The sequence below is a fragment of the Seriola dumerili genome, unplaced genomic scaffold (genome assembly GCF_002260705.1).
Source record: "Seriola dumerili isolate Sdu_G_001 unplaced genomic scaffold, Sdu_1.0 BDQW01000242.1, whole genome shotgun sequence".
Classification (NCBI taxonomy): Eukaryota; Metazoa; Chordata; class Actinopteri; order Carangiformes; family Carangidae; genus Seriola; species Seriola dumerili.
This window is the reverse complement of record NW_019174497.1, coordinates 1,016,015-1,038,337: the sequence shown is the minus strand read 5'-3', so window position 1 is coordinate 1,038,337 and position 22,323 is coordinate 1,016,015. Positions and strand designations below refer to the sequence as shown.

The following is a 22,323-nucleotide window of genomic DNA, read 5'->3' as shown; positions in this document are numbered from 1 at the left end:
TGGAGACACAATGTACAAACAAAATACAATATGAAAATAACATAATGCCATGGCACATCTTTAAAATAAGATAGTAAAAATATTTACTTCCTCTCATGTTTGTTTTATTTTACACAATTAAAAAATGAGATTAACTTCATAGAGCTTCACTTATAGAGAGATTAAATATTCATATGGTGCAAATATATGTTGCTAATTTTGACCATCCACCAAAATGAGTCTTTGTCTGACTCTTCCATTGAGGGAGAACAGTCATTGAAGCACAAATAAAGTCCAAATTCTTGATTGGAGTGGGGGGTGGGGGTGGGGGGTTTGAGGCAGTAGTTTATGTATCCACTCTAGTTCTAATTATAGGTGTTTTCTCTCACTTTACATCTGCACTTGTCTTTTCTGTGCAGGACTCATTATGGGAGGAGGAGAGGCTGTGACAAAGCTGGTATCAAGAATCAGTGAGGAGCTCGGACACAGTCCTATTGTGTCAAACATGGTTTTTTCCTTCATCCTGGCTCTTGTAGAGAAGATGATGGAAGTGGAATTTGCCTGCCCTTGCGACCCAAAGTGGAACTCTCTGTTTGCAGCATTTTCTCTACAGCTTTCTCCGTCTCTTGGTATGGTTGGATCTCATTTTCCTTGATGGCTAATTATTTGTCTGTGCAATGACAGACTGGACAGGCACATTTGTTACTGTTGACAAAACTTACCTGAAATGATGCACACCAACCTACACGACAATACACTCATCAGAAGAACTCATGGCTCATTCACAAAGACAAAATATATTATTGTATTTATATATGTTATATTATTGTTTTTATGTAGTCTTTTTTGTTAGTGCTATGCTGAATAATAAATAGGAAACCAAAATCCAAAACTGCCACAATAAAGCTTCCTGTATTCCTCATTGTGCATTTCAAGATCTGGAATAAAAAAATCCTTTCTTTGTCTGTCATAGTCCACGGTATTCATTCATAAAAAGCAAATGTTTATCACTTTTACCACCAAAAAGCATGCTGCTGTATGTTGTGATTCATGTATTGAATGTGCATAAATATGGGAACGGGAAAGGGGAATGAAGTTAGTCTTTTACCCCATCGATTTTGTCTTTACTGCAGGCATTTGCATGGTTTTTCAGTAGGAGGAAGTGCCATCAACACACCAGCAAAGACGTGTCTATTGAACACACATCATTATAACACTTTACGTGCTATGATGGAGCCCACTCTCCACAAAATACTGCATGGTCCTGTGGTATAATGGGCTAATCTCTGTGCAGCACTGAGAGCATTTGATTGTTAATACACCTGCAAAGACGCCTCTATTGAACACAGCTCTCTCATTTGCTCTGATTTTGGAGAGGTTATCAGGCTGATCAAAGACTGCAGGAGTGAAAACTCATGGTTAATTCTCGAAGCCAACTGAGCTTCATTCATTCATTTCTTGGTGATAGCTTGTTGTTGTGCTTACCTGATAACAGCTAACAAGTAACAGACCTGAATCCCCCATTTTTTTATCGTGCATCTTCAGTGACAAATTACAGAACATTCAAAGCTGAAGCTTTGGTGGTTGTGATCACAAGGTGAGACACTGATAAATAAATATTGTGTGGGGTAATCATTATGGGATAAAAATTCTACGGAGCACTAGGTAACGTAGCATCCAATAGATGTGTTGACGTGTTACATGTCATGTACCATAGTTCATGAATAGTCAACATCAGAGGTGTCAACAGATTTATTTTTGACACATAACACTGCAAAATGAAGCTCTCTTTGAACTTTCACTTTTAAACCACAAGCGACCTCCATTTAGATCAGATATCTACCAGCATGCAGATGTAAAGTTACTTACTAAAACAATGTGAAGATTTATACCGGAAAGAGAAAATAAGCCTGAAAAATCACAATAGAAAGAGGCGGGAAGAGAAAAAAAGAACTTATGATGCAGAGCAGTTGTAAGAGAGTCACTTGAAGGAACCAGTCTTCAAGAGGATTTTTCTGCTTCAACATCAAAGTTGGTAAATCTTTTATTTGTATTCTTAATGCACAAATACAAACTAGAATTGTGTTATGGTTTATTCATTCCAGGTTGTGTTAAATCTTCAGGGTTGTATTGTGTGTTCCTTTGCCCCAGCCCATATGTTATATGATATATGGTCAGCCATGATATGTAAAGCACATTTAATTTTCAAATCAAATTGTCAGGATGCTGATACAATTTCAAAATAATTTTACATCAGCTTAACCTAACATTTATTGAGGTTTTGAAGTATTTCTTATGCATTTAATTGATGCGTGAAATGTTTTAAATATTATTCTCAGGTCATTGTTATATTTTGAAATTTAAAAATGTTCTTTCATATGTTTAGTAAAAAAGATTAGCTTTTAAAAATTGTTGTCGTTTAACAAATGGATGAAAATGTTCTCATATTCAAAGACTGATCATTTTCAATTCAGAAATTTCTCTCTTGCCACCAAACTTACATTTCAAAATTAAGTAGGCTACATGCCATTATGAACCTGTACTTTTGATATGTTTGGTCAATCCTGTTTTGTAAAAAAGAAAATATGTAAAGAAAAACTTTTCTATTTTAACAGTATCAAGAGTAATGCATAATGCATTCACTTGAGAAAAAAATCTGAATTCCAAGATAATGATCTCATTAATTCAGAAAAACAGAGGAAGAATTTTTTTTTATTAAAAACTCTTTACTCTTTACTTAAATCCTCTGTTTTTCTGAATTAACAAGATAATAATCTCATTATCTCATTATCTCTGAATCCTGAGAATAAAATAGAAGAATTGTTTTCTCAAGGGCATTATGCTTCATACAAAGGCAAAAAGAAACTGTACTTGTTCTTTGCTATTACACTTAGTCCAGTTAAAACTAGAGGCCTGTTCAATCCGTTTCCATGAATATGTAAATTCTGTCTATCTTTTTATCTGCACTTTTCATTTTATATAGATTATCATCATCATTATGGGAGCAGATTATAAACTGATTGCAGGACTCAAGAGTGAGCTTGGACAACGTCCTGTTGTGTCGAATGTGGTTTTTGGTTTCCTTCTGGCCGGTGTGGAGAAGATGTTGGAGGTGGAATTTGCCTGCCCATGTAATCCTACATGGAACAAAGTGTTTGTGGTTCCATTTTTCTTGATCCCTGCTGTTACAGCCTCTCTGTTGATGCAACTGATTCACAGATGCAGTTGCAAAGATTATAAAAAGATGCTGTGTTGCTTTCTGCCTCCCATAGTGTGGATGGCCCTGATGTTGCTTGATGGCCATTACATGGTCTGTGCAAAGACAAACTGGCTAGGCACATTTGTAACTGCTGACAAAACCTATCTGAAGTGGTGTGCACCAACCAACATGACAGTTCACTCTTCAGAAGAACTTCTGCATCGTTCACACAGGTTTTATATTTTGTCTCAGGTAAGAAAAAAAATACAGCTATAGTTTTGTCAAGTGTCAGAAATTGATTTTTTAGTGAGATCACCAGCCTCCAATAAAATATGTATGACTGCATCGATGATCATTTGATCCTATGTCTTACTGAATTCTGTGTTAATTTCCACTTTTTAGGGACTGGGAAATGCCATGGTCACAATTTTACTGGTGCTACTCATTGTATACATTATGTATACAAGATGCTACCTGCAAGAACAAAACGAAGAGGCTCTTGGGGGAACCTCGGTGGCTCACCCATTAGAGTGCGGACTACATGAACTTAGTCCTATCCACAGCGGCCATGAGGTCGAATCCAACCCATAGTCATTTGCTGCATGTCATCCCTGACTTTCCTGTATACCACTCACTGTGCTATCAAATAAAGGCAAAAATGCCCAAAAAAATATAACTTTAAAAGAAGAAGAGGCTCCTGATGCTGCATCCATTCCACTTTAATTAAAAAAAGCCCAGGAGAAATAAAAAGAAGGGAGAATGCCACAGATCTATTTTATGCTACTGTCGGAGCATTTGGTATACTGCGAGAAAGTCTCATCTTCAAATTTAGTGCTTCTTGAATAAAAATGCACCAAATGTTTTTCTGTAGGCTATAATTTTAATTTTGAGCTGATACAGACAGTCAGCAATCTTCTGGATTTATTTTTTGTTTATAGTTTCTTAGTAGATAATATATGATTTAAATCAATATTCAAAATGTACTGTATGTTTCTACGTGCTTGTAATCAAACAAGTAGGCTGCACTGTTCTATGTTCTGTTTAGTTCTTTAGTTCTATATATATATAATGCATATGTTTAAGAATGAAACAAGAAGATTTTAATTATTTGTACTCCAATATATCAACATCTTTTATATTTTATTATAGAGTTTGTAAGCTGCTTTTTTACAACAAAATAGGCAAGAATTAATATTATGATTACTGTGGTAAACTCTTTACTTTGCTATTGTCTCATATTGAAGTTCAATCAAAAGCTATCAAGATAAAGGCTTCTGTAACCTACATGATTACAGTTTTTGTTCCATATTGTTTTATCAGCCATGTACAGTATCTTTTACTGAATACATAGTGTTTGTGTACATTTTTCTTGTACTTCATTTTAAGATAAAAAGAAAACTTGCCCCTCTGTAATATGTCTGTGATTTGCACTTGATTTTCACTCTTCAGCTGATGTCCTGTATGTCACTGACTGTTCACACAATATGATGATGCGACACATGGGACACGTGTCTCATCATCGACAGGACACAGACTTGACACTGTATGCAATGAGATGCGTGACTGTCAGAATCACATCAGTTACATGATGGCACAGGGCAAGGCGTGTTGGAGACATTGCTTCTGAACACTTGTGCCAAAGAGTGCACCATTCACTATGGAAACACACACACAGGCACATTACCCAGCTGTGTTTCAGAGAAGCTTCCTTGACAAGTTAATCATCAGGTAATGTTCAAAATCCACTGTTCACTGACTTTCAGTACCTATACGTGCCCGATCACTCTATACCAGCAAGCTTTATTTGGTAAAGCTTTGTTTGTTTGTTTTGTTTGTTTGTTTGTTTTGTTTTGTTTGTTGATGATTTTAATGAACCAATGAACCAGCCCTTACTCCCAAATGAGGAAGGAGGTGAGCAACCAAGACTTTTTTTTGATTGTTATAATGTTCCATATTATCACAACCTTAAACTCCCCCACCTATAATACATTATATTATAATGTCATAATGAACTGTTTCTGAGCGCACTCTGTATACTAATGTGCCAGGAGTGTGCCAGGAGTACCAGGCCATGAAACAGCTACTAGACTCACTAGGCATGGTGCACTTGTCCTGACAGAATTCCCACTGCTCCGGTTGATTAAAAAAAAATCTTCAAAGCTTCATGAATTCATAACTTTTCATCTTTATTTTTCTTTCTATGCAGAATTAAAAACGACAGAAATGAACCTGGATCTCTGAAGTGAAGAGTCAATTTAAAAAGAGCCCTCATGTCATGTTCAAAACTATTCAAAAATGTCACAATGTACTGAATTCTGCATTTGTACTAATGTTGTCAACTTCAGCAACATCACACACAGACACATGTTGGGTTTGTCTCTGGGAGTGCTCGGATTTCACACACAAAACCAGGCTGTTACTTTTCATTTCATTCATGTTTAACCTTTCTCCCGACAAAGATCATTCTCCACAGTAATCTTACAATTGAAATGCAGGTGAATATTATGACCAAAACAACTGTCAACAAAGCAGCAATGACATCAACAGAGTTGTAAACAAACCAGGACATTTTGTTGGACTGCGTCTGTAGATGACGGGCTCCTTTATGCCTTATGACATATTCTATCCAAAACACTGCCTGGTCCAGTGGTTTCATGGGCTGATCTCTGTGCAACCTCGAGAGTGTCTGCATGCTCTCCCTGTAAGAGGAATTGTAAAGAACTGTCATCAGTGAATCTGCAAAAATGTGCCTATCAAGCGTGGCAATATCCAAAATCACTGCTCCTCCCTTTGCTCTGATTCTGGAGAGATTATCAGGCTGGTCAAAAAATAAGGGAAGTCCAACTATAGGAACCCCATGGTAAATTGCTTCCTGAACCCCGTTGGTGCCTCCATGGGTCACAAAGACTCTAGTTTTGGGATGTCCTAAGAGGTCGTTCTGTGGCAACCAGTTGACCAATAATGTGTTGTTGCCGAGGCCTGCTGGCCTTTCTCCTATGTACCTCCATATAACCTTCTGAGGCAGCTGAGCAAAGGCCGCAGCAATCTCCTCAGCGACATCTTGAGGAAGCTTCCCGACTAAGGTTCCTAAGGTCATCATAATGACCCCATGATCTCCAGAACCCTGGACAAACTCCTCCAGGTCCACAGGCAGCAGCTTTGCGGGCTTGCACTGAAATCCACCCATGTAGACTATATTTGGCATCGTGGGACGTGGAAATTCAAAGATAAAGTCATTCCTCATGAGCCATATGTCAGCATCTAGGAAAAACGTTGAGTAATCCACATCAGGACCAAAGTACCGCAGAACCACAGGTTTGTAGTGAGGTTCTGTTATGTATGATAGTGTGTACATCCCAAGGACATAACTCAAAACATTCTTGATTCTTTGAGGGAAAGTCATGCTATCTGTTAGCTCTGTTGCCGTGAAAGGAATGTATGCTAGAGGTGAAGGCGCAATAAGAAAATGAGCCTCTCCTTGAATGGTCCATCTGACATTGAAAACCAGAGGAACTTGGAGTCGACGTGCCAGCATGGCCCCTACACCGATTCCAGGGTCAGTCAAAACCACGTCATATTTGGCATCATGTAGGGAACGCATCAGGTTTTCATCTTCAAACATCTGAACGATCATTTCACTCATTCTGTTATGGAGCTGACTGAACTGGTTAATAACCATCTGCTGTATCTGAATACCAGTCCAGATGTGAGACCAAAAAGATGTAGGCTTACCCTGAAGCCGGATCTCCAGCTGTGGGGACAAAAAGGTTTCAAAGTTTTCCTCAAAGCCACCTGTCCCGGGAAGGGTGACAGAGGTGTAGAAGGGAGACTTTTCACTGACGTACCAGCTATCTGACGCTCGCACCACAGTGACCTCATGGCCTTTGGCATGCAGTTCCTCTATGAGTACGTTCATGTTTACCCAGTGGCTTCCATCCAATGGGAACACCAGGATTTTGCCCCCAGATACACTGGATAGGTGATTCAACAGTAGAGCAAGAGTGAGCAGAGATGAATGAGGCACCTTCATGCTGATATTGTTCAGACCTTAAAAACAAAAACAAGTGAGTAAGAGAGTTCTGCCTGCCCGATTTGGAGTTTACAGACATAGTACAACATGAGATACAATAGTGGGAAAAGTACATTTTCTCAAGCACTGCACCTAAGTCCAGTTTTTAGGTACTTATACTTTTACTTCTGCTCCACTTAATTCCTGAGGCAAATACTCCACTATATTTTTTGACAGTCAAAGTTACTGCTTTGCTAATAAAAATTTTTACATTAAAAGTTATAAAATACAATGCATTGTTAAAGATTAAAACAGTGGCTGTGCCCCCTTGTCACATTTCAGATGTGTATGAGTTAGCAGGAGACATTTTACTAGAGAAAGAGTACTTTTACTTTTAATACTTTAAGTAGGCTATAATTCTTCAGAGAGAGAGTAAGTTAGAATGAAGGATTTTTACCTGTAAAGGAATATTTTTACATTGTTTTATTGAAACTTTTACACAAGGATCTGAACACTATCACTTATGAAATGGCACTGGACCATAAACCTTAGGCACAATCAGTTACCCACCCCACCCCCACCCCCCTTTCTTTAGCCATAAAAACCCCGTAACCACACTATAAACTTGAAGTCTAAAAAGTTTTAAAATGTGTATAATACAGGAAACACTCAACACAATAGCTAATGAATTAATATTCTAAAGCTTAAGTTAATTGCAGTGACTCTTAACAAACATTACCTGCTGTAAAAAGAACTATACACACACACTCAGATCCAAATTTTTACACCATATTTCAACATAACTGTTTTTAGTTCACATGTGCTCATAACACAGATTTCTATTCTCTTAAGTCTTGAGTAATGTTAACACTTACGCAAATCCACAGGTACAGGGAAGGCAATCCAACTTCAAAGTTTCGCTTTGCACCTCCTTGTCTGTCCTTCAAAGTCATGAGTACATGACGTGCAGTTACATGTCCTGTAATCTGATCTCTGGCTTCAACAAAAAGAGCATGTTCAATGCTGCAGATAAGGGTCCTGTTGTAAAATTGAGCACTGCTCATGGCACTGCTACAACAACAGCTCATGTTTAGTTGTAAGCAGAACAGATTTATCTGTTGTGCCATCTAGTGTCAAGTCAGTGCACACAACTTTTGAATAGTTTATGATTGTTTACCTGAACAGAGCAGTGAAATTAACCAGTACATACAGTTTTACACAACTGCTGCATCCAAGCTCTGAAAGAAGTCAAATAAAGACTTTGGGTTTTTCTTTTTACAAAAATCACACTGAAAATGATTATCCAATTTAGAAAATTTTTTCTTCACATACATAACCTGCCAAATACTCATTACACAAAAATGAAACAAAAAACACACAAGGTCAGTAGGTGGTATTACTACAAGCCAACACAATCATCGCCAATATCAATACTATTAATACAAAACTTTCACTCCAAGTCAAACAACCTAACAATTATAAAGAATTACATACATACTTATATACATAGATATCAGCCAGAAGCCAGCTTAAGACAGTTTTTCAAACCTGTAGGGGGAAAAGGGACAGTAACAATGAACTATGGAAAAAAAAGGTTATAAGCTCTGATCAATTAGTTCGGCACTATATAGTCAACTTTTTGAGGCCATTGTTTGAACTGCATTCTACACCTATGGGACAGCATGAATAAAAACTTGTTAGGTCGAACAAAGGTTTGTGTTGGCATGCATTATACTGTGCATGTGCTGCTGCTATTGCTATGACATTTGAAAGAGAGGCTTTAATTCTAACCAATGTTACAAATCACCTGATAATCAATTCTTAAAACACTCTTTTATAAAATAACAGGCTATTTAACAAATGGTTTTGACTGTGCATTTTTTTTACACATGCTGCATAGATTAACCTGCCAACAGGTCAAATATTTGCTGCTGGATCCCTGTTACCTACAATGTCCCATCAAGTACATACTGAACATTTTAGATGGCAGCTTTATCATGTTTAGCGACCCAGAAACCAACGGATATTCCTATACTGGATTATTACCCACATGTTTGTTTGTATGTCAGTTAGTTGATGGTACACACCTTTAGCCACAAAACCCACATTATAAACACGAAGTTTAAAGGTTTTAATATACATTTTGACACAAATCGACAAGATTATGTAATATACTGTATGTGCAAGCATCAATGTAAGGGCCAAGCAGCCCAGCTGGCCAGAGTTGCCATGGAAACATGATGTCATGGGCATGGTTGTAAGCACTCACAGCAAGTTTCATGTCAGTTGATGTCAGTCAAAATTGGCTAAGATACGACTTGATTTCTTGTTTGGCACCTTTGCAGCCAATTTTGATTGGCTGTTATTTATGCTTTCACAAATCAAGAATCCAAAATCCATGTGATAACATTTGTGAGTCCTGGTCTGAAGATCATCTGTGCCAACTTTGGTTAACATTAGATAGAGGTTGTCCAATGAGCGAAAAAAAAAAGCTGTATCAATTAGTTGACATGTTGCATATCTTGACTTTTGATTGTCATGCAGGAAGGTTCACCCATATGCAGACTCAGAGGCTGGACCAGTACAGTTTGATTACTTTAATGAAGAAATATTGCGTACAGGCAGATGAGTTGATAACCAGGAGGGTTATCAACTCATCTTTGAAAATCGGGTTCCAAAGTTACATGCGTGAACACACCTTCAAATTAGGACTGTTGGTGGCGCTAGAGCGCTTAAGGCACAGACATGAAACACGGTGAAAAGCACTGTCCCCAATGTGCCAAAATTCAAACCTTTTTACAATACGGTTCTATGGGCTGCCATAGACTCCCATGGCAGAAGAAGAAAAAGATAAACTTGATGATGATAAACTTGATAAACTAGTTTCACACCTAGATAAAATGGCAGTTCTCCCCGAAATCGATTCTTCTTTGCCATTCTAGTAGCCTACACTGGAAGTTGTTCTGTGCAGCCACTCGCAACTACTGAACAGAACAGCGAAGTTAGCCACTGGAAGTTAGATCCAGACCCAGATCCTGTCCTATCCTGACCCAGACCTATAACCTATTTATGATTGAGAATTATTACATTTTGATATTTTGATTTTTCTGTTTTAACTGGTGCAGCTTTCTAGTTAAGACACTATTCATGTGATGCTACTGAGCCAATCATTGTGACTGGAGTCAGTGCATGAATATTATCTGAACATTTCAAAGCAGCTTAGCTGCTTGGCTCCCAATAATGTAGGACCCAGTTGATACTGTATTATTGTGGTGCACATTCTCCCCAAAAGATTTGCAATTAATCAAACCTCTTTTGGGGCCCCTGAAGATATGAGGCCCTGGATTATTTGTAACCCAGCCTGTCTTTTTTTAAACTTTCAAGTTTTTGTTTGCTCATATATTATATACAGTATATTTATTATATAGAATCCACATATGTATGATGTTTTCATCTCTATATGGGTTCCTTCAGGCAGAGCACATTTATGAAATTATTGCCAAATAAAAACACGTAATAATAACATACAACAACAAAAAAGAAGGCAAATTTACATTAAACTGAAGTTCTGTATTGTCATGACTGTAAAATCCTACTGACAGTGTTCCCCATTAACCAATCCCTTTCAGCCCTTTGTTGTTGTTCTCACGCTAACATGCGAGATCCGTGGACCGACTCAACTGCGCGGTCGCATTCCGCCCCGACTTCCCCTCTGCCAGCGGCCTGGTGGTTTGAGATGAGTAGAAGATGTCGGTGTCGGGGCTGAAGGCCGAACTAAAGTTTTTGGAGTCAATTTTTGACCCAAACCACGAACGATTCAGAATAATAGACTGGAAACCCGATGAACTCAGTTGCCAATTCAACGTAACAGGGGAGAAGCTGCTGATCATTCACTGCAACATCACGGTGAGTCCAGGCCAGCTAACGCAGCCACTGACTATCGACTGAAACCAAATCATTCCGCGGAAGGTTCCGTGTTTACAAATCAACTACGAATAAAGAGTTCGGTTTTTATATTCCCCTAATGAGCAACAATCAGGATTCAAGTTACCCCTTGGATTAAAGAATACATCACAGCTCCAGTGTTAAATCCACTTTGAAAATAATACAATTAAACGTCGATTAGTAGAACGACGATGCAGTAGCTTTTGCTAGCCTCTTAACTGAAAGTAACGCTAGCTTGCCTAGTTAGCCAAAATAACTGCGTTACAGTTTGCGGTACTACGGCTTCTAACTTTCTAACTACTGAACACTACCCAGTTAAATCTTAACGTTATTCTGCTTGGGCATAGGGGAACTTTTACAACATTACAGCTTTAACTTGTTATATTCCGAAGAACAGACATACCGCTGAATGTCCCGTTCACATCTTTAACCTTAGATAGACGCGGTTTAATGGAATGTTGTGCCACTGTGTTTTCTGCCTTTTCAGTAAATAGACGGATCCCTCTGGCGAACTTACTGGCATATATCACGGCGGCGACGTTTGTATCTCCTATATCTGGACAGTAAAACACGTAGAAAACGATATAATGTAGATCTGAACGAGACATCACCGTACTTAATTTTGTATTATTTTTAATCAGCTAATAATGCGAGCTGAGATGTGTGTGTGTGTGTGTATGTATGTATGTATGTATGTATGTATGTATGTATATATATATATGTATATATATATATATATATATATAATTTTTTTTGTTAGCATAGTTAACGTCGGATGGGCCTGGTATTTCTATGCACTCCAACATTTGCACTTGAAACGGTTTCTGTGTATGATTTGTGACTTAAATCGTCTTTACACATATGCAAGACATATGTGTAGGCAATGTCACTAACAACTGGAGTCCACTATTGTCATGACACTTGTTTTTCTGCAGTTCAGGTGGCACAGACCTCAGCACCCTAACCACATCCCGTCTCTCTCTATGAACAAACACCCACATACGCACTCCCACTTATGCTCATTGTTGGGCGACACAGACGGGCTTGTTAAAATGTTTAGATAGCTATGTCATATCAAGTCTAGCTGAGTCAGTCTGCACCTCCTTTGAGTCAGTCTTAGTCTCAAAGAAACCAGATTACATTCAGCATCACAACCCTCCCACTGGAAAATGATATGTGAGTAAATAAAATGAGGTTTTAATTTCTCCCTGCTCTACTCACGTTGGATTAACTGAATAAAGTGTAGGCTAAACACAATTTAGCAAATCCAGGTATACACGATCCATGTGAATTTCTTTAAATGTGGCTTTGTGATGGTTAGTCCTAGATCCCGAAAAAATGTGGATTAGAGCTGCAACTAACAAATGTTACCATTGTTTGTTAATCTGCTGATTATTTTCTAAATTATAAAACAAAGAAAAATCAAGTAAATGTATGGCATTTTTACTTAACATATGACACATTTTTCATCAACTGAATAGTTTCAGCTCAAGTATCTAGAAATGTTGAGTGGCAGCTGTTTGTCTGAATGCAAATTTTAGTAGTTCATGCTATATTCACATGATAAACCAAACAAACAGGGATATCTCATGTCAGCCAAAGTTTAACATTCAGTGAAAGTAAACTCAAATTTAATTGATATACAGATAAACTGTGAAAGAACAATGAAATTTAACCCTCACATTACTAATACCACAAGCATACCATCTTGAGTTGTTTGTTTACAAGTCTTTAACATGGGAATCTTTCCCATCTAACACATGGAACCCATCCCATGTAACATGAACACAGAATAAAACACTCCTACATTCTTACCCAAACACATTTGTAACTTTGTACGTAAACTTCACTCTTATTGCATAAATGTATGCAGCGTTTTCCTTGTCCTGGACATGGGATCCCTGCTGCAGAAATTAGAACCAATACATTACATAGCAGTACCAAACACAACTGATTTTCACCATTTCATCTTTGCTAGCTAGATTCCACAACATTCAGCTGTAGTTTTTACCCCATTATACTATGATATACCACTGATGTAAACTGAACTACACTCATGATTTAACAGCTGTATTAAGGTCTAATTGAAGGTTTAGAGCATCACTCAGCCACTTGTCTGCCAGTGCTTGAGATACTCTTTCAGCTCTGCAGCTGGCAGTAGACAAATCATTTTGTTCAGTAGGTGGCTGTGTGGGCTAAGACATTTGGATTGAAGTCATTTATAGCTTTGGAATAAACTTTAACATTATATGTAGAGGAGATTTCCTTAGGCAAAGTTTTGGTTTCATGAAAACAGTTGTGTTCTCTGTTAAGTGTTTATATACTATCTGTAGACAATAAAGCCATCAACACACAAGCATGGCTGGCTAAATTTCCATGTCCTATTGTTGCCTCTGTTGCAGGAATCCTACCCCTCAACACCCCCAATATGGTTTGTTGACTCTGATGATCCTAGTCTGGCTGAAGTGTTGGAGCGTTTGGAGGATGTGAGAAAAGGCAGCACATTGGTAAGTTGGCTGATGTGGCTTCAGTTTCACAGAGGCTTGCACAAAATGGTATTGTCACATACACTCAGTGGTGCCTTATCAGGTACAATTGTATGAATGCAGGCAGATACAACAGCCCTGCCGCATTGTCTACAGTTGTGTGCAAAAGTTTGGGCACCCCTGAAAAAATTACAAAGAGAACTGGGCACCCTACAAAGTCAATACACACTAACAGCCCCTTTTGGCAGATATCACAGCTTGGAAACACTTTTTGTAGCAACTAAGAGTCTTTCTATTGTTTAATGAATTTTCACCCACTCTTGCTGCAGGCCACTTCAAGTTCTGAGATACTTTTAGGTTGTCTTGCACACAGCATGTTTCAATCCACTGATTTTCAGTGATGGCACTGTGAGGGCCGTTCCTAAAGCTTCAGCTTGTGTTTCCTGAAGTAGTGCATGGTAGATTTTGAGGTCTGCTTTGGATGATTATTGTCCTGTTGTAGAGGCCAGACTCTTTTCACTTTCAGTTCTTTGACTGACTCTGGGACATTTGCATCTACAGTTTGCTGATATTAAATTGAATCCATTCTTTCCTCTATCATTGTTTCCTGTGCCACTGGCTGCCACACAACCTCAAAGAATAATATTTCCAGCACCATGCTTAACAGTTGGCAAACCAGGATCGCTAAGTACTGACTTATTAGCAAACAAAATGTGCATATTCCACAATAGCCATTTCGTTTTTTTTAATGTGTTTATGTTCATGAAATAAAAAGTAACTTTTGCATAGAACTGTATTCTTATGAATCAGTGTGACTTCAGTTACATTCATATTATTGAAGTCATATGGTGGTGTTGTACTGGACTACATTATATTGTTATTAATTATACATTATCTATCTCTCATCTATTTTTTTGTCCTCTCTCTGCTCAACACCATCGCCACTTATGATCTCAATGCTAAAACATGTCATTTAATCAACACCTCTATGATAGTGTTAACAGAAACTATATTTTATGGCAGAACAGTTGAAACGGATTGCGTATGACTGAACAGTTTTAATGAAATGGACATGTGAGTGCATGTTAAGTGGTAGAACAGAGGAAACTTGGAAGGATTGTTTAATGGCAGGTTGATTTTCATTAATGACATTGCTGATCTCACCCACAGCTTCTTCAGCAGCTGAAGCGGCTCATTTGTGATCTCTGTCGCCTTTACAACCTGCCACAACATCCAGATGTAGAAATGCTCGACCAGCCTCTACCTGCTGGTCCAATTACCCAAGAGCGAAAGGTAAGCACTAAAACATGCTTCTTTGTTATATTTGAAAACTCAATAGTTTTCCAACATGTGTTGTTTTTCTCTCCACTACAGCACGGGCCATCAGATGAGGTGACATCTGAAGAGGAAGAGGAGGAAGAAATGGGAGAGGTACTTATAAGTATTCCTGACAACCAAGTGGATTAATATTGTTTATAGCTTAGTGATTGAATTTGTTTTACATCCTGTTTCTAAACATAATTAATACACTGTGTCAGCAGGACATTGACTTGGACCAAGACCTTGACCATTATGACATGAAAGAAGAGGAGCCAGTAGATGGAAAAAAGTCAGAAGATGATGGAATAGAAAAAGAAAATCTGGCCATCTTGGAGAAAATTCGTAAGAACCAGAGACAGGATCACTTGAATGTAAGTGCTCATTCACTTCATGCTCCTTCATTGAATTTGGTGACTCTAACTGAGTGGAGAAGTGGAGGAGCTACTTTTCCCTGTAAATTGTCATTTGAATGTTAATTTTTGGCTGCACTCTCCATATTACTCAGCACAAAACCATGGGAGTCTCCTGGGTAAGACTGGGGTTCAATAGCATTTTATTGAATGTGAGTCCAACACTTCTGACACTTCTCGAATCCATATCCTTTCAAGTACTTTTTCAAAGTAGATTTAATGTTTGCAGGTAACTGAAGTTATAAATAACTGAAACTCAAAAAATCAGTTTTGCTCTATGATCATTTTTGTCTGCCCAAATAATGTTTACAACTTGAAATTGAGATAAGCAGCATTAGATATGAAATTCTGATTAAATTTCAGTTTCATGAGTCAAATGTTTTCTTCATTGCTCTTTACTAATAAAAAGAGCAAAGAGAGATAAAAGGTTCAGTTAGATTTGTTAGTGTTGCAGTTTTTCCAACCTGGAATTTGTGACTGACTATGGGATGAATCTATAACCACTGGGCATAGATTCTTCACTTTTAATTCATCTGACAAACATTTTTTTTCACTCAGTTGTGCCATGTTCAGACCAACAGTAGCACTCTGTCAAATCGCAGACTCATTGTTCATTTAACACAATGTGGCTGCTGCTGCTGCTGCTGCTGCAGCAGCAGCAGCAGAGGGCACCGGCAGGAAAAAAATGCTAGACTTCCTAGCAAAAAGTCGGCTCTCAGCTTTCGCAGCAGCACACTCCAACATCATCTACCAGCACAGTGCAAGTTTCAGCCTGAACGCAGCCTCATTGGTTATGGATAAGAAGCCAGCTGCCAGCAATCACAGAATCTTCTGTTCTGAGCATCTGTCACCACCAGACTGTAGTTTTTTTTGAAGTGATCCAAACTTAATTTAAAACTTAACTGATTCAGATTGCTGGATTTCTAAAAAGGTCAACATAAGATAAATCACTGGTATCATCACTGCATGGTCAACAACATTTTAAGCCTCATGGTCAGAAGTTTCTCTCACATGCTTATAATAGACTTATTTTCTAGAAGTGTCTTCACTCAGTGAGAGCTGGTTGTCCTCTTACGTGTTGAAAATGTTCAAATATTACATTGTTTATGGGCTGAAATGAGTAACACATTCACCTTAGGATCTCTGGTTGCCCTGATAAAGGCCCATCCACCTCTCCACTTTGCAATATACGGTGTTGTTCAACTGTGTAATGCGCCTTTGTGGTTTATGTTGCAGGGTGCAGTCTCTGGCTCGGTGCAAGCTTCAGACCGCCTAATGAAGGAACTCAGGGAGATCTACAGATCACAGAGTTACAAGACAGGTGACTATTGGGACAAATTTCTCTATAGTTGTGGCTTAACTGTTTTAACTTTTCATCAGCAGATGAAGTGAAGTTCTGTGTTTGTGTTGTTCACTTCACAGGTATTTATTCAGTCGAACTAGTCAATGACAGCCTTTATGAATGGCATGTCAAGTTAAGGACGTAAGTTTTTACATTCAGCTGTTTTTAATCATTTTCAGTTTGCCAAATATTATGTGTTCTGCTAGATTTGACTTGTCGCTCTTTGTTACAGGGTAGACCCAGATAGTCCATTACATAGTGACTTGCAGGTCTTAAAAGAAAAGGAAGGAGTGGACTACATTCTGCTCAATTTCTCTTATAAAGTGAGTCTTGTGATAATATTTGTCAATTGTTTTTTGGGAAAATGAGTTTTCTGGAGACTCAATTTTTTTTTCTTCATATGACAGGATAATTTTCCTTTTGACCCACCTTTTGTACGGGTTGTCTCACCTGTGCTCTCCGGAGGGTGAGTGTGTAGTGATCTCTCTGTGCCCAGTTTGCACATGAAATCCTCTGAAGAAAGTATTCACTCACTGGGACTTTGTCCACATTTGTTGTGCACACAATTTTTAAATGGACTTGGACTTTGTTGGGAGAGAATATTAATTTGTCCCATTGTGGTTGTAAATTGAAATAACACAAATGTGAAGTACTAAGGGCCTTTGCTTTAGCCTGGATGATGTTTCCCATCATATGTTGTGCATCATATGATGTGTTGATACTGTACTTTGCTTCCTTACAAAGCTCACGTCAGATCCTTTGATGAATTGCTGTATGCTTTTAGGCGCAGGGTGGACTATATTTGAAGTTATTTTGCTTCTGTATAGTACAGGTTTGTGGTTTGTTTATGACTGGCTGCAAATTGTCAACTCTGACACTTAAATAAAAGCGTCACCCATACATCCGCGCGATTAGGCTATAGAATGCATTTTTTAAGCCAATTCACGTCAGCAATTCCTTTTAAGCTTTAATAGTGTCATATTATTCCATCATGCGTCTAAAAATATACAGATTCTGCAAGGGATTCTGATGATTTAAAAATAGGCATAAACGAATTTGATTCAGACTACTTGTACATTCACAACAGTTTCTATATTCAAAGTGCCTCAAAATTAAAAACTTGCTCCCCCACAAGGCAAATCAAGACATTGTGAAATCAATTTAAAGCACAACAAATTTGCATAAAGGCAATTGAACACTTTCTTGATCAAATGTAGACATCTACTTTAAAATGTTTACTGCTGATTCCTAATACTGTTATGTTTTGTAATTGCAGTTATGTTCTAGGAGGAGGGGCCTTGTGCATGGAACTTCTCACAAAACAGGTGTGTAAATGAGATGGATGACATAATTTTCCTTTACTCAAACAACAGAGGAAGTGGATTCATGTGATTTTCTTGTGTGGTTTTGTGTTTTCATTTTCAGGGCTGGAGCAGTGCCTATTCCATAGAATCTGTCATTATGCAGATAAATGCAACTCTGGTGAAAGGAAAAGCCAGGGTGCAGTTTGGAGCCAATAAGGTAACTGATGTCAAGTATGCTTAAATTGATTGAGGTTGCACAACATGTTGTTTGACTATGTTTAAGGACAAAGGTGTTTTTAGCTGTTCTGAATGGACACGTGTGAAGTCGGATCAACTTTGGCGATGAGAGTTTCACTGCATCTTCTGTGTAACTTCAGCTGCCGTAGAGGTTGTTTTCACTGACCAGTTGCTCTTTGGAGAAGTAAAAATTATGCATTCGTATTGGAGAGACAGGTGCTTTTACATGAGTCATTTTATGCCCTTATTTGACAGACAACAGTAGTAATATCTCAGGAAATTAGTGAAGAGAGATGTGGAATGACATGCAGCAAAGTCCCCAACAAGGCATCAACCACTGATTGCAGCAGTAATTGTTTATATAGTTACTATGGGATAGCGCGCGATTTATAGAGCATTGTTTGTTTTTCAGAACCAGTACAATCTTGCCAGAGCACAACAGTCATACAAATCCCTCGTGCAGATTCATGAAAAGAACGGTAAGTAAATATTTCTGAAGGATTGTGGCTCGGTAGACGCCTCGTGGTATGGATCCATCGGCAAACTGTGTCTCTCTCTGTTCTTCTAGGCTGGTACACACCACCTAAAGAGGACGGATAAGGAGCTTCTACCACTATGCACAGGGAACACGTCTATGGGTCAAAGTATCTTGTTTTCTTTGGAATATTTTTCCTCCCTCTGACTTACTGGGAATATATCATCTTTCTCGCGGAAACCATCTCGTTGGCTCATCTGACAAGTATTCCTTCGCCCCGCTCCGGGAAAAAGACTTTATTCTGGTGTCACTTTGCTTCTCCCCTCAGTGTTTTAGTGAGGAGGATGATGTGAGAGTATCACTAGTCCTGTTTTCTAAATATGCTCATTTGTCTTTAAAAAAAAAAAAAAAAACTTTTCTCCCTTTAAATGTGGGGAAATGCTTTTTCTTTCGCTGCTTTGACAAACTGGGCTTCACCAACAGTCAGTTACAACTCTTTAAATGGGAATTTTAAAAGATTGATACTGAAGCTCTTGAAGTGGCACCTCACCGCACCTGTTTTTATTAAATAAGTTGTTTTTATTTTTTTGTTTCTGGAAGTTAAGTGGTACATAAATGCAAATATTGTTTTAGAAATATTATTTGGCAATTGTTTTTATTATTTCAGAATCCTAGACAATAAATGAGCCAATTTTCATATTTTAGGAGCGTATCTATAAATTGAGATGACCTACCACTCGGTATCTTTTAGCTCTTACTTTATAAAATGTATGAAGAATACTGGGCCAAGCAGAACCAAATTGTTGCATTCTTGTCAACCGTTGTCGTTCCACCAGTGGCTAATATGAAGACATGGCCAGTGGATTTGAAATATCTCAGAATCTGCATATTATATGTCTAGGAAAGAGGATACATAGGTATATTTTCAGCAGATGATGATATTATCACTTTGGAAGTTCTAACAGACCTAATGTTAAAGCTGAGGAGCTCTCTTTGCCTTATTTCTGTTAACACAGTGGCCCCGCAAGTGCTCAGTTTGGCTGTTGGCCTTTCTCTTGATTATTGCTGTAGAGGTTGATGGCTAGTTTGATGCTGAAAATGAAGCCCCGTGTGTGTAAAGTTAACAGCATGTTGCACAGGGGCCTCATCTCAACTGTTGTAAAAGATCTCTGGGTTTGATTACAGTCGCTTTGTTTAGCAGAACCATGCTAGGGTGGGTTTAAAGAGGGACTAGATGAAGGGTGTTTGGATGTGGGATTTTTCAGCTTTCTGCCCAGTTTTGCAACAACTTTGTCATATTTCCCTGATGTAGATTGATTGGTTTCCCCCTGCCCAGTTTAGATTTGACACTGCCATCATGTTGCGTGACATTACTTGCAGCTGGATTCATCCTCTCTGCTGCCTCAGTTTTCTCAGTCAGCAGCTAAACTTCCATCAGGGCTTCCTTTGCCACCACAATATACCATGGTTGTGTTTTGGTGTCTCTGTTTTTGGTCTGTAACAAAAACGGATCATTTGTAGTGCGACGAGAACTGACCTGAAACTCTGTATGAAACTTTGACCTTGCAATATACTGTAGTACACCATCAGTACTGCTGTTCCCCATACTACAGGACACACACTGTATCTATCAATCTGTTTGCGCTTTTGCAGTTTATTTGTTAACACTGTCTGCAAAAGTATGTTTGAATGGCAACTCAGGTAACAAACAATCCTTAGGAGGGGAATCTGTACATGTTGAGTTTTGGGTTATTTTCTTGGATTAATTAACGCTCTGTTCCGCTGATGTTTAGGCTCACTCACAAACCGATCTGATGTCAAAAACAGAAAGTGAAATCAGCTTTACAATAATATGGGTCACATGTTCTTTTAATTCAAGCGATGTTAGAGAGGAAGGACTGCAGGAGCATGGTGACAACCCCACGTAGTGACTCATCAATACCCACCAAAGTCTTCTTTCACGTTTTTTCCTCCCAAGTGCTGAAACAGATTTGCTTTCAGCCTCGAGAGGTTAGATATAACAACAAGGCCATTCTGAGCTATATATTTTAATATCAGGAAAACCTTCTTTTTTTTTTTTTTCTCAGCACACTATTCCACTTCCTGTTGTTGCATGTCTGATATATCTGACGGGTGAGGAGTTGACAGGTATCATCAACAAGAAGTGTCCTCAACCCTAGAGGGCCCGTGTTGTCTGAAGGCACAGAAAAGTAATTTTTTTTTTTTAAGTACAACTTCCCCTTTTACAAAGCCTTTATCCACCTGTGTGATTTCCTCCCTCCAAAATGCCAAACCTCTGGTCAGAGGGAATATTGAGATGATTCGAGTTTGACAGTCATGCCGTGGTGAACAGACCTGCACGCTTCTCTAACTGGACTGTGTTGCAAAGATTCATTTATTTCATTTTTCAGTTCATTTTTCTGGCACCAACAAACAGATGACAGAGTCTGGCACCGTTGGCTCGCTTTGGTTTTCTTTTACTTTTTCATTTTCCATTTGAAGAAATTTTGACCATGTACAGTAATTTGTAAACTTGCATCAAGTTTATGAATAAAGAATTTTAAGATTATTGCTGTTTTATGTGCTTCCCTGTTTGTTATATGATTTCCCATTGCTCTTGCTAAGTGGATCTTGGATATATTGGGGCTGATATTGATACGTTATGAAATAACAAATATTGGCCAGTCATTTTGTTTACTGTTGATATAGTTTTCATGCTGATTTGATTATGTATAAAAGCATTTTTATTTGAAGCAAGAAATGTGTCACAATTTCACCTATAGCTGAATACGTGCTGTTTCCTGTCTTACAGCCCTGCTCATGTATCAGTCAGGTTTTCAGTGCAGTTCTGGTTAATGTTTTATTTTAAGAAATTTCCTCATAATTCCCTAAAGTTCCCTGCAAAAAAAAAAAAGTAATTTTGTACAAGTCGAGGAATTTCTTTGAAAGAAAAGCCCCATTTAAACCTCAGCAAGTATCCACTTATTGTTGTAAAACCTATTCTCCATATATGCTGAACCTTATACTTGCCTGCTGACAAATTTGACATTTTTTGCATGTTCAGCTTTCTATCACACAGCTTTCTGTATAATTTGTACCAAATTAAATAGCTCTGTCCAGGACACGGCTTCAGCATTATTAGCAAAATGTACTTAATGTGACGAAAGTAAAAGCACTTGTTATGATGACTGGCCTCTTTCCTGGTGTTATGCATTTTATATGATTATTATCACCAAAAGTGTGAGCAGTATCTTTGTTGCAGATGTTGTAGCTTTCTTTTTTCTGAACTGAATCATATAAACCTTTTTCAACCTGCTTTTAATTTAAATGGAAAAAACAGTGTTTGTATCTTAAAAGAATATGGTAGGTTATATGGTGTTTATGAGTCACATGTCTGGAACAAACTCCCACGAAACTTCACATCTGCTTCAACTCTCAGTTCTTTTAAATCAGGGCCTAAGAAACTATTCATCGCTGCCTTTTAGATTTGGGATTTCTGTTTATTCATATCTTGCTCCACTCGACTTTAAAAGCAAAGTAATTTAGAGGAGACCTTAACATTCGTTGTTGAAGAAATTCAACATTTTAAAATACAACAGCATTGATCAAGAGCAGGA

General features: G+C 38.1%; 1 protein-coding gene and 1 pseudogene across 3 annotated transcripts; one reads left to right on the top strand and one right to left on the bottom strand.

The window, feature by feature from the left end:
* Nucleotides 1-5,300: 5,300 nt before the first annotated feature.
* Nucleotides 5,301-8,248, bottom strand: LOC111229591 (annotated as a pseudogene).
* A 2,620-nt stretch (nucleotides 8,249-10,868) lies between these two features.
* On the top strand, nucleotides 10,869-21,891 carry LOC111229534 (ubiquitin-conjugating enzyme E2 Q2-like). Of its 3 annotated transcripts, none has more exons than XM_022755877.1 (13): nucleotides 10,869-11,093; nucleotides 13,535-13,639; nucleotides 14,789-14,911; nucleotides 14,993-15,049; nucleotides 15,160-15,309; nucleotides 16,585-16,669; nucleotides 16,771-16,831; nucleotides 16,923-17,013; nucleotides 17,098-17,156; nucleotides 17,967-18,015; nucleotides 18,116-18,211; nucleotides 18,644-18,710; nucleotides 18,800-21,891. In XM_022755877.1, exons 1-13 carry the CDS (start codon nucleotides 10,935-10,937, stop codon nucleotides 18,829-18,831), a joined length of 1,134 nt encoding a protein of 377 aa, XP_022611598.1. In that variant the 5' UTR covers nucleotides 10,869-10,934; the 3' UTR covers nucleotides 18,832-21,891. The 3 variants fall into 3 exon arrangements, 2 of the variants coding, with proteins under 2 accessions (XP_022611598.1, XP_022611597.1); XM_022755876.1 differs by having other exon boundaries at nucleotides 15,157-15,309; XR_002665407.1 differs by lacking the exon at nucleotides 17,098-17,156 and having other exon boundaries at nucleotides 15,157-15,309; nucleotides 18,800-18,825.
* The last annotated feature ends 432 nt before the right edge of the window (nucleotides 21,892-22,323 follow it).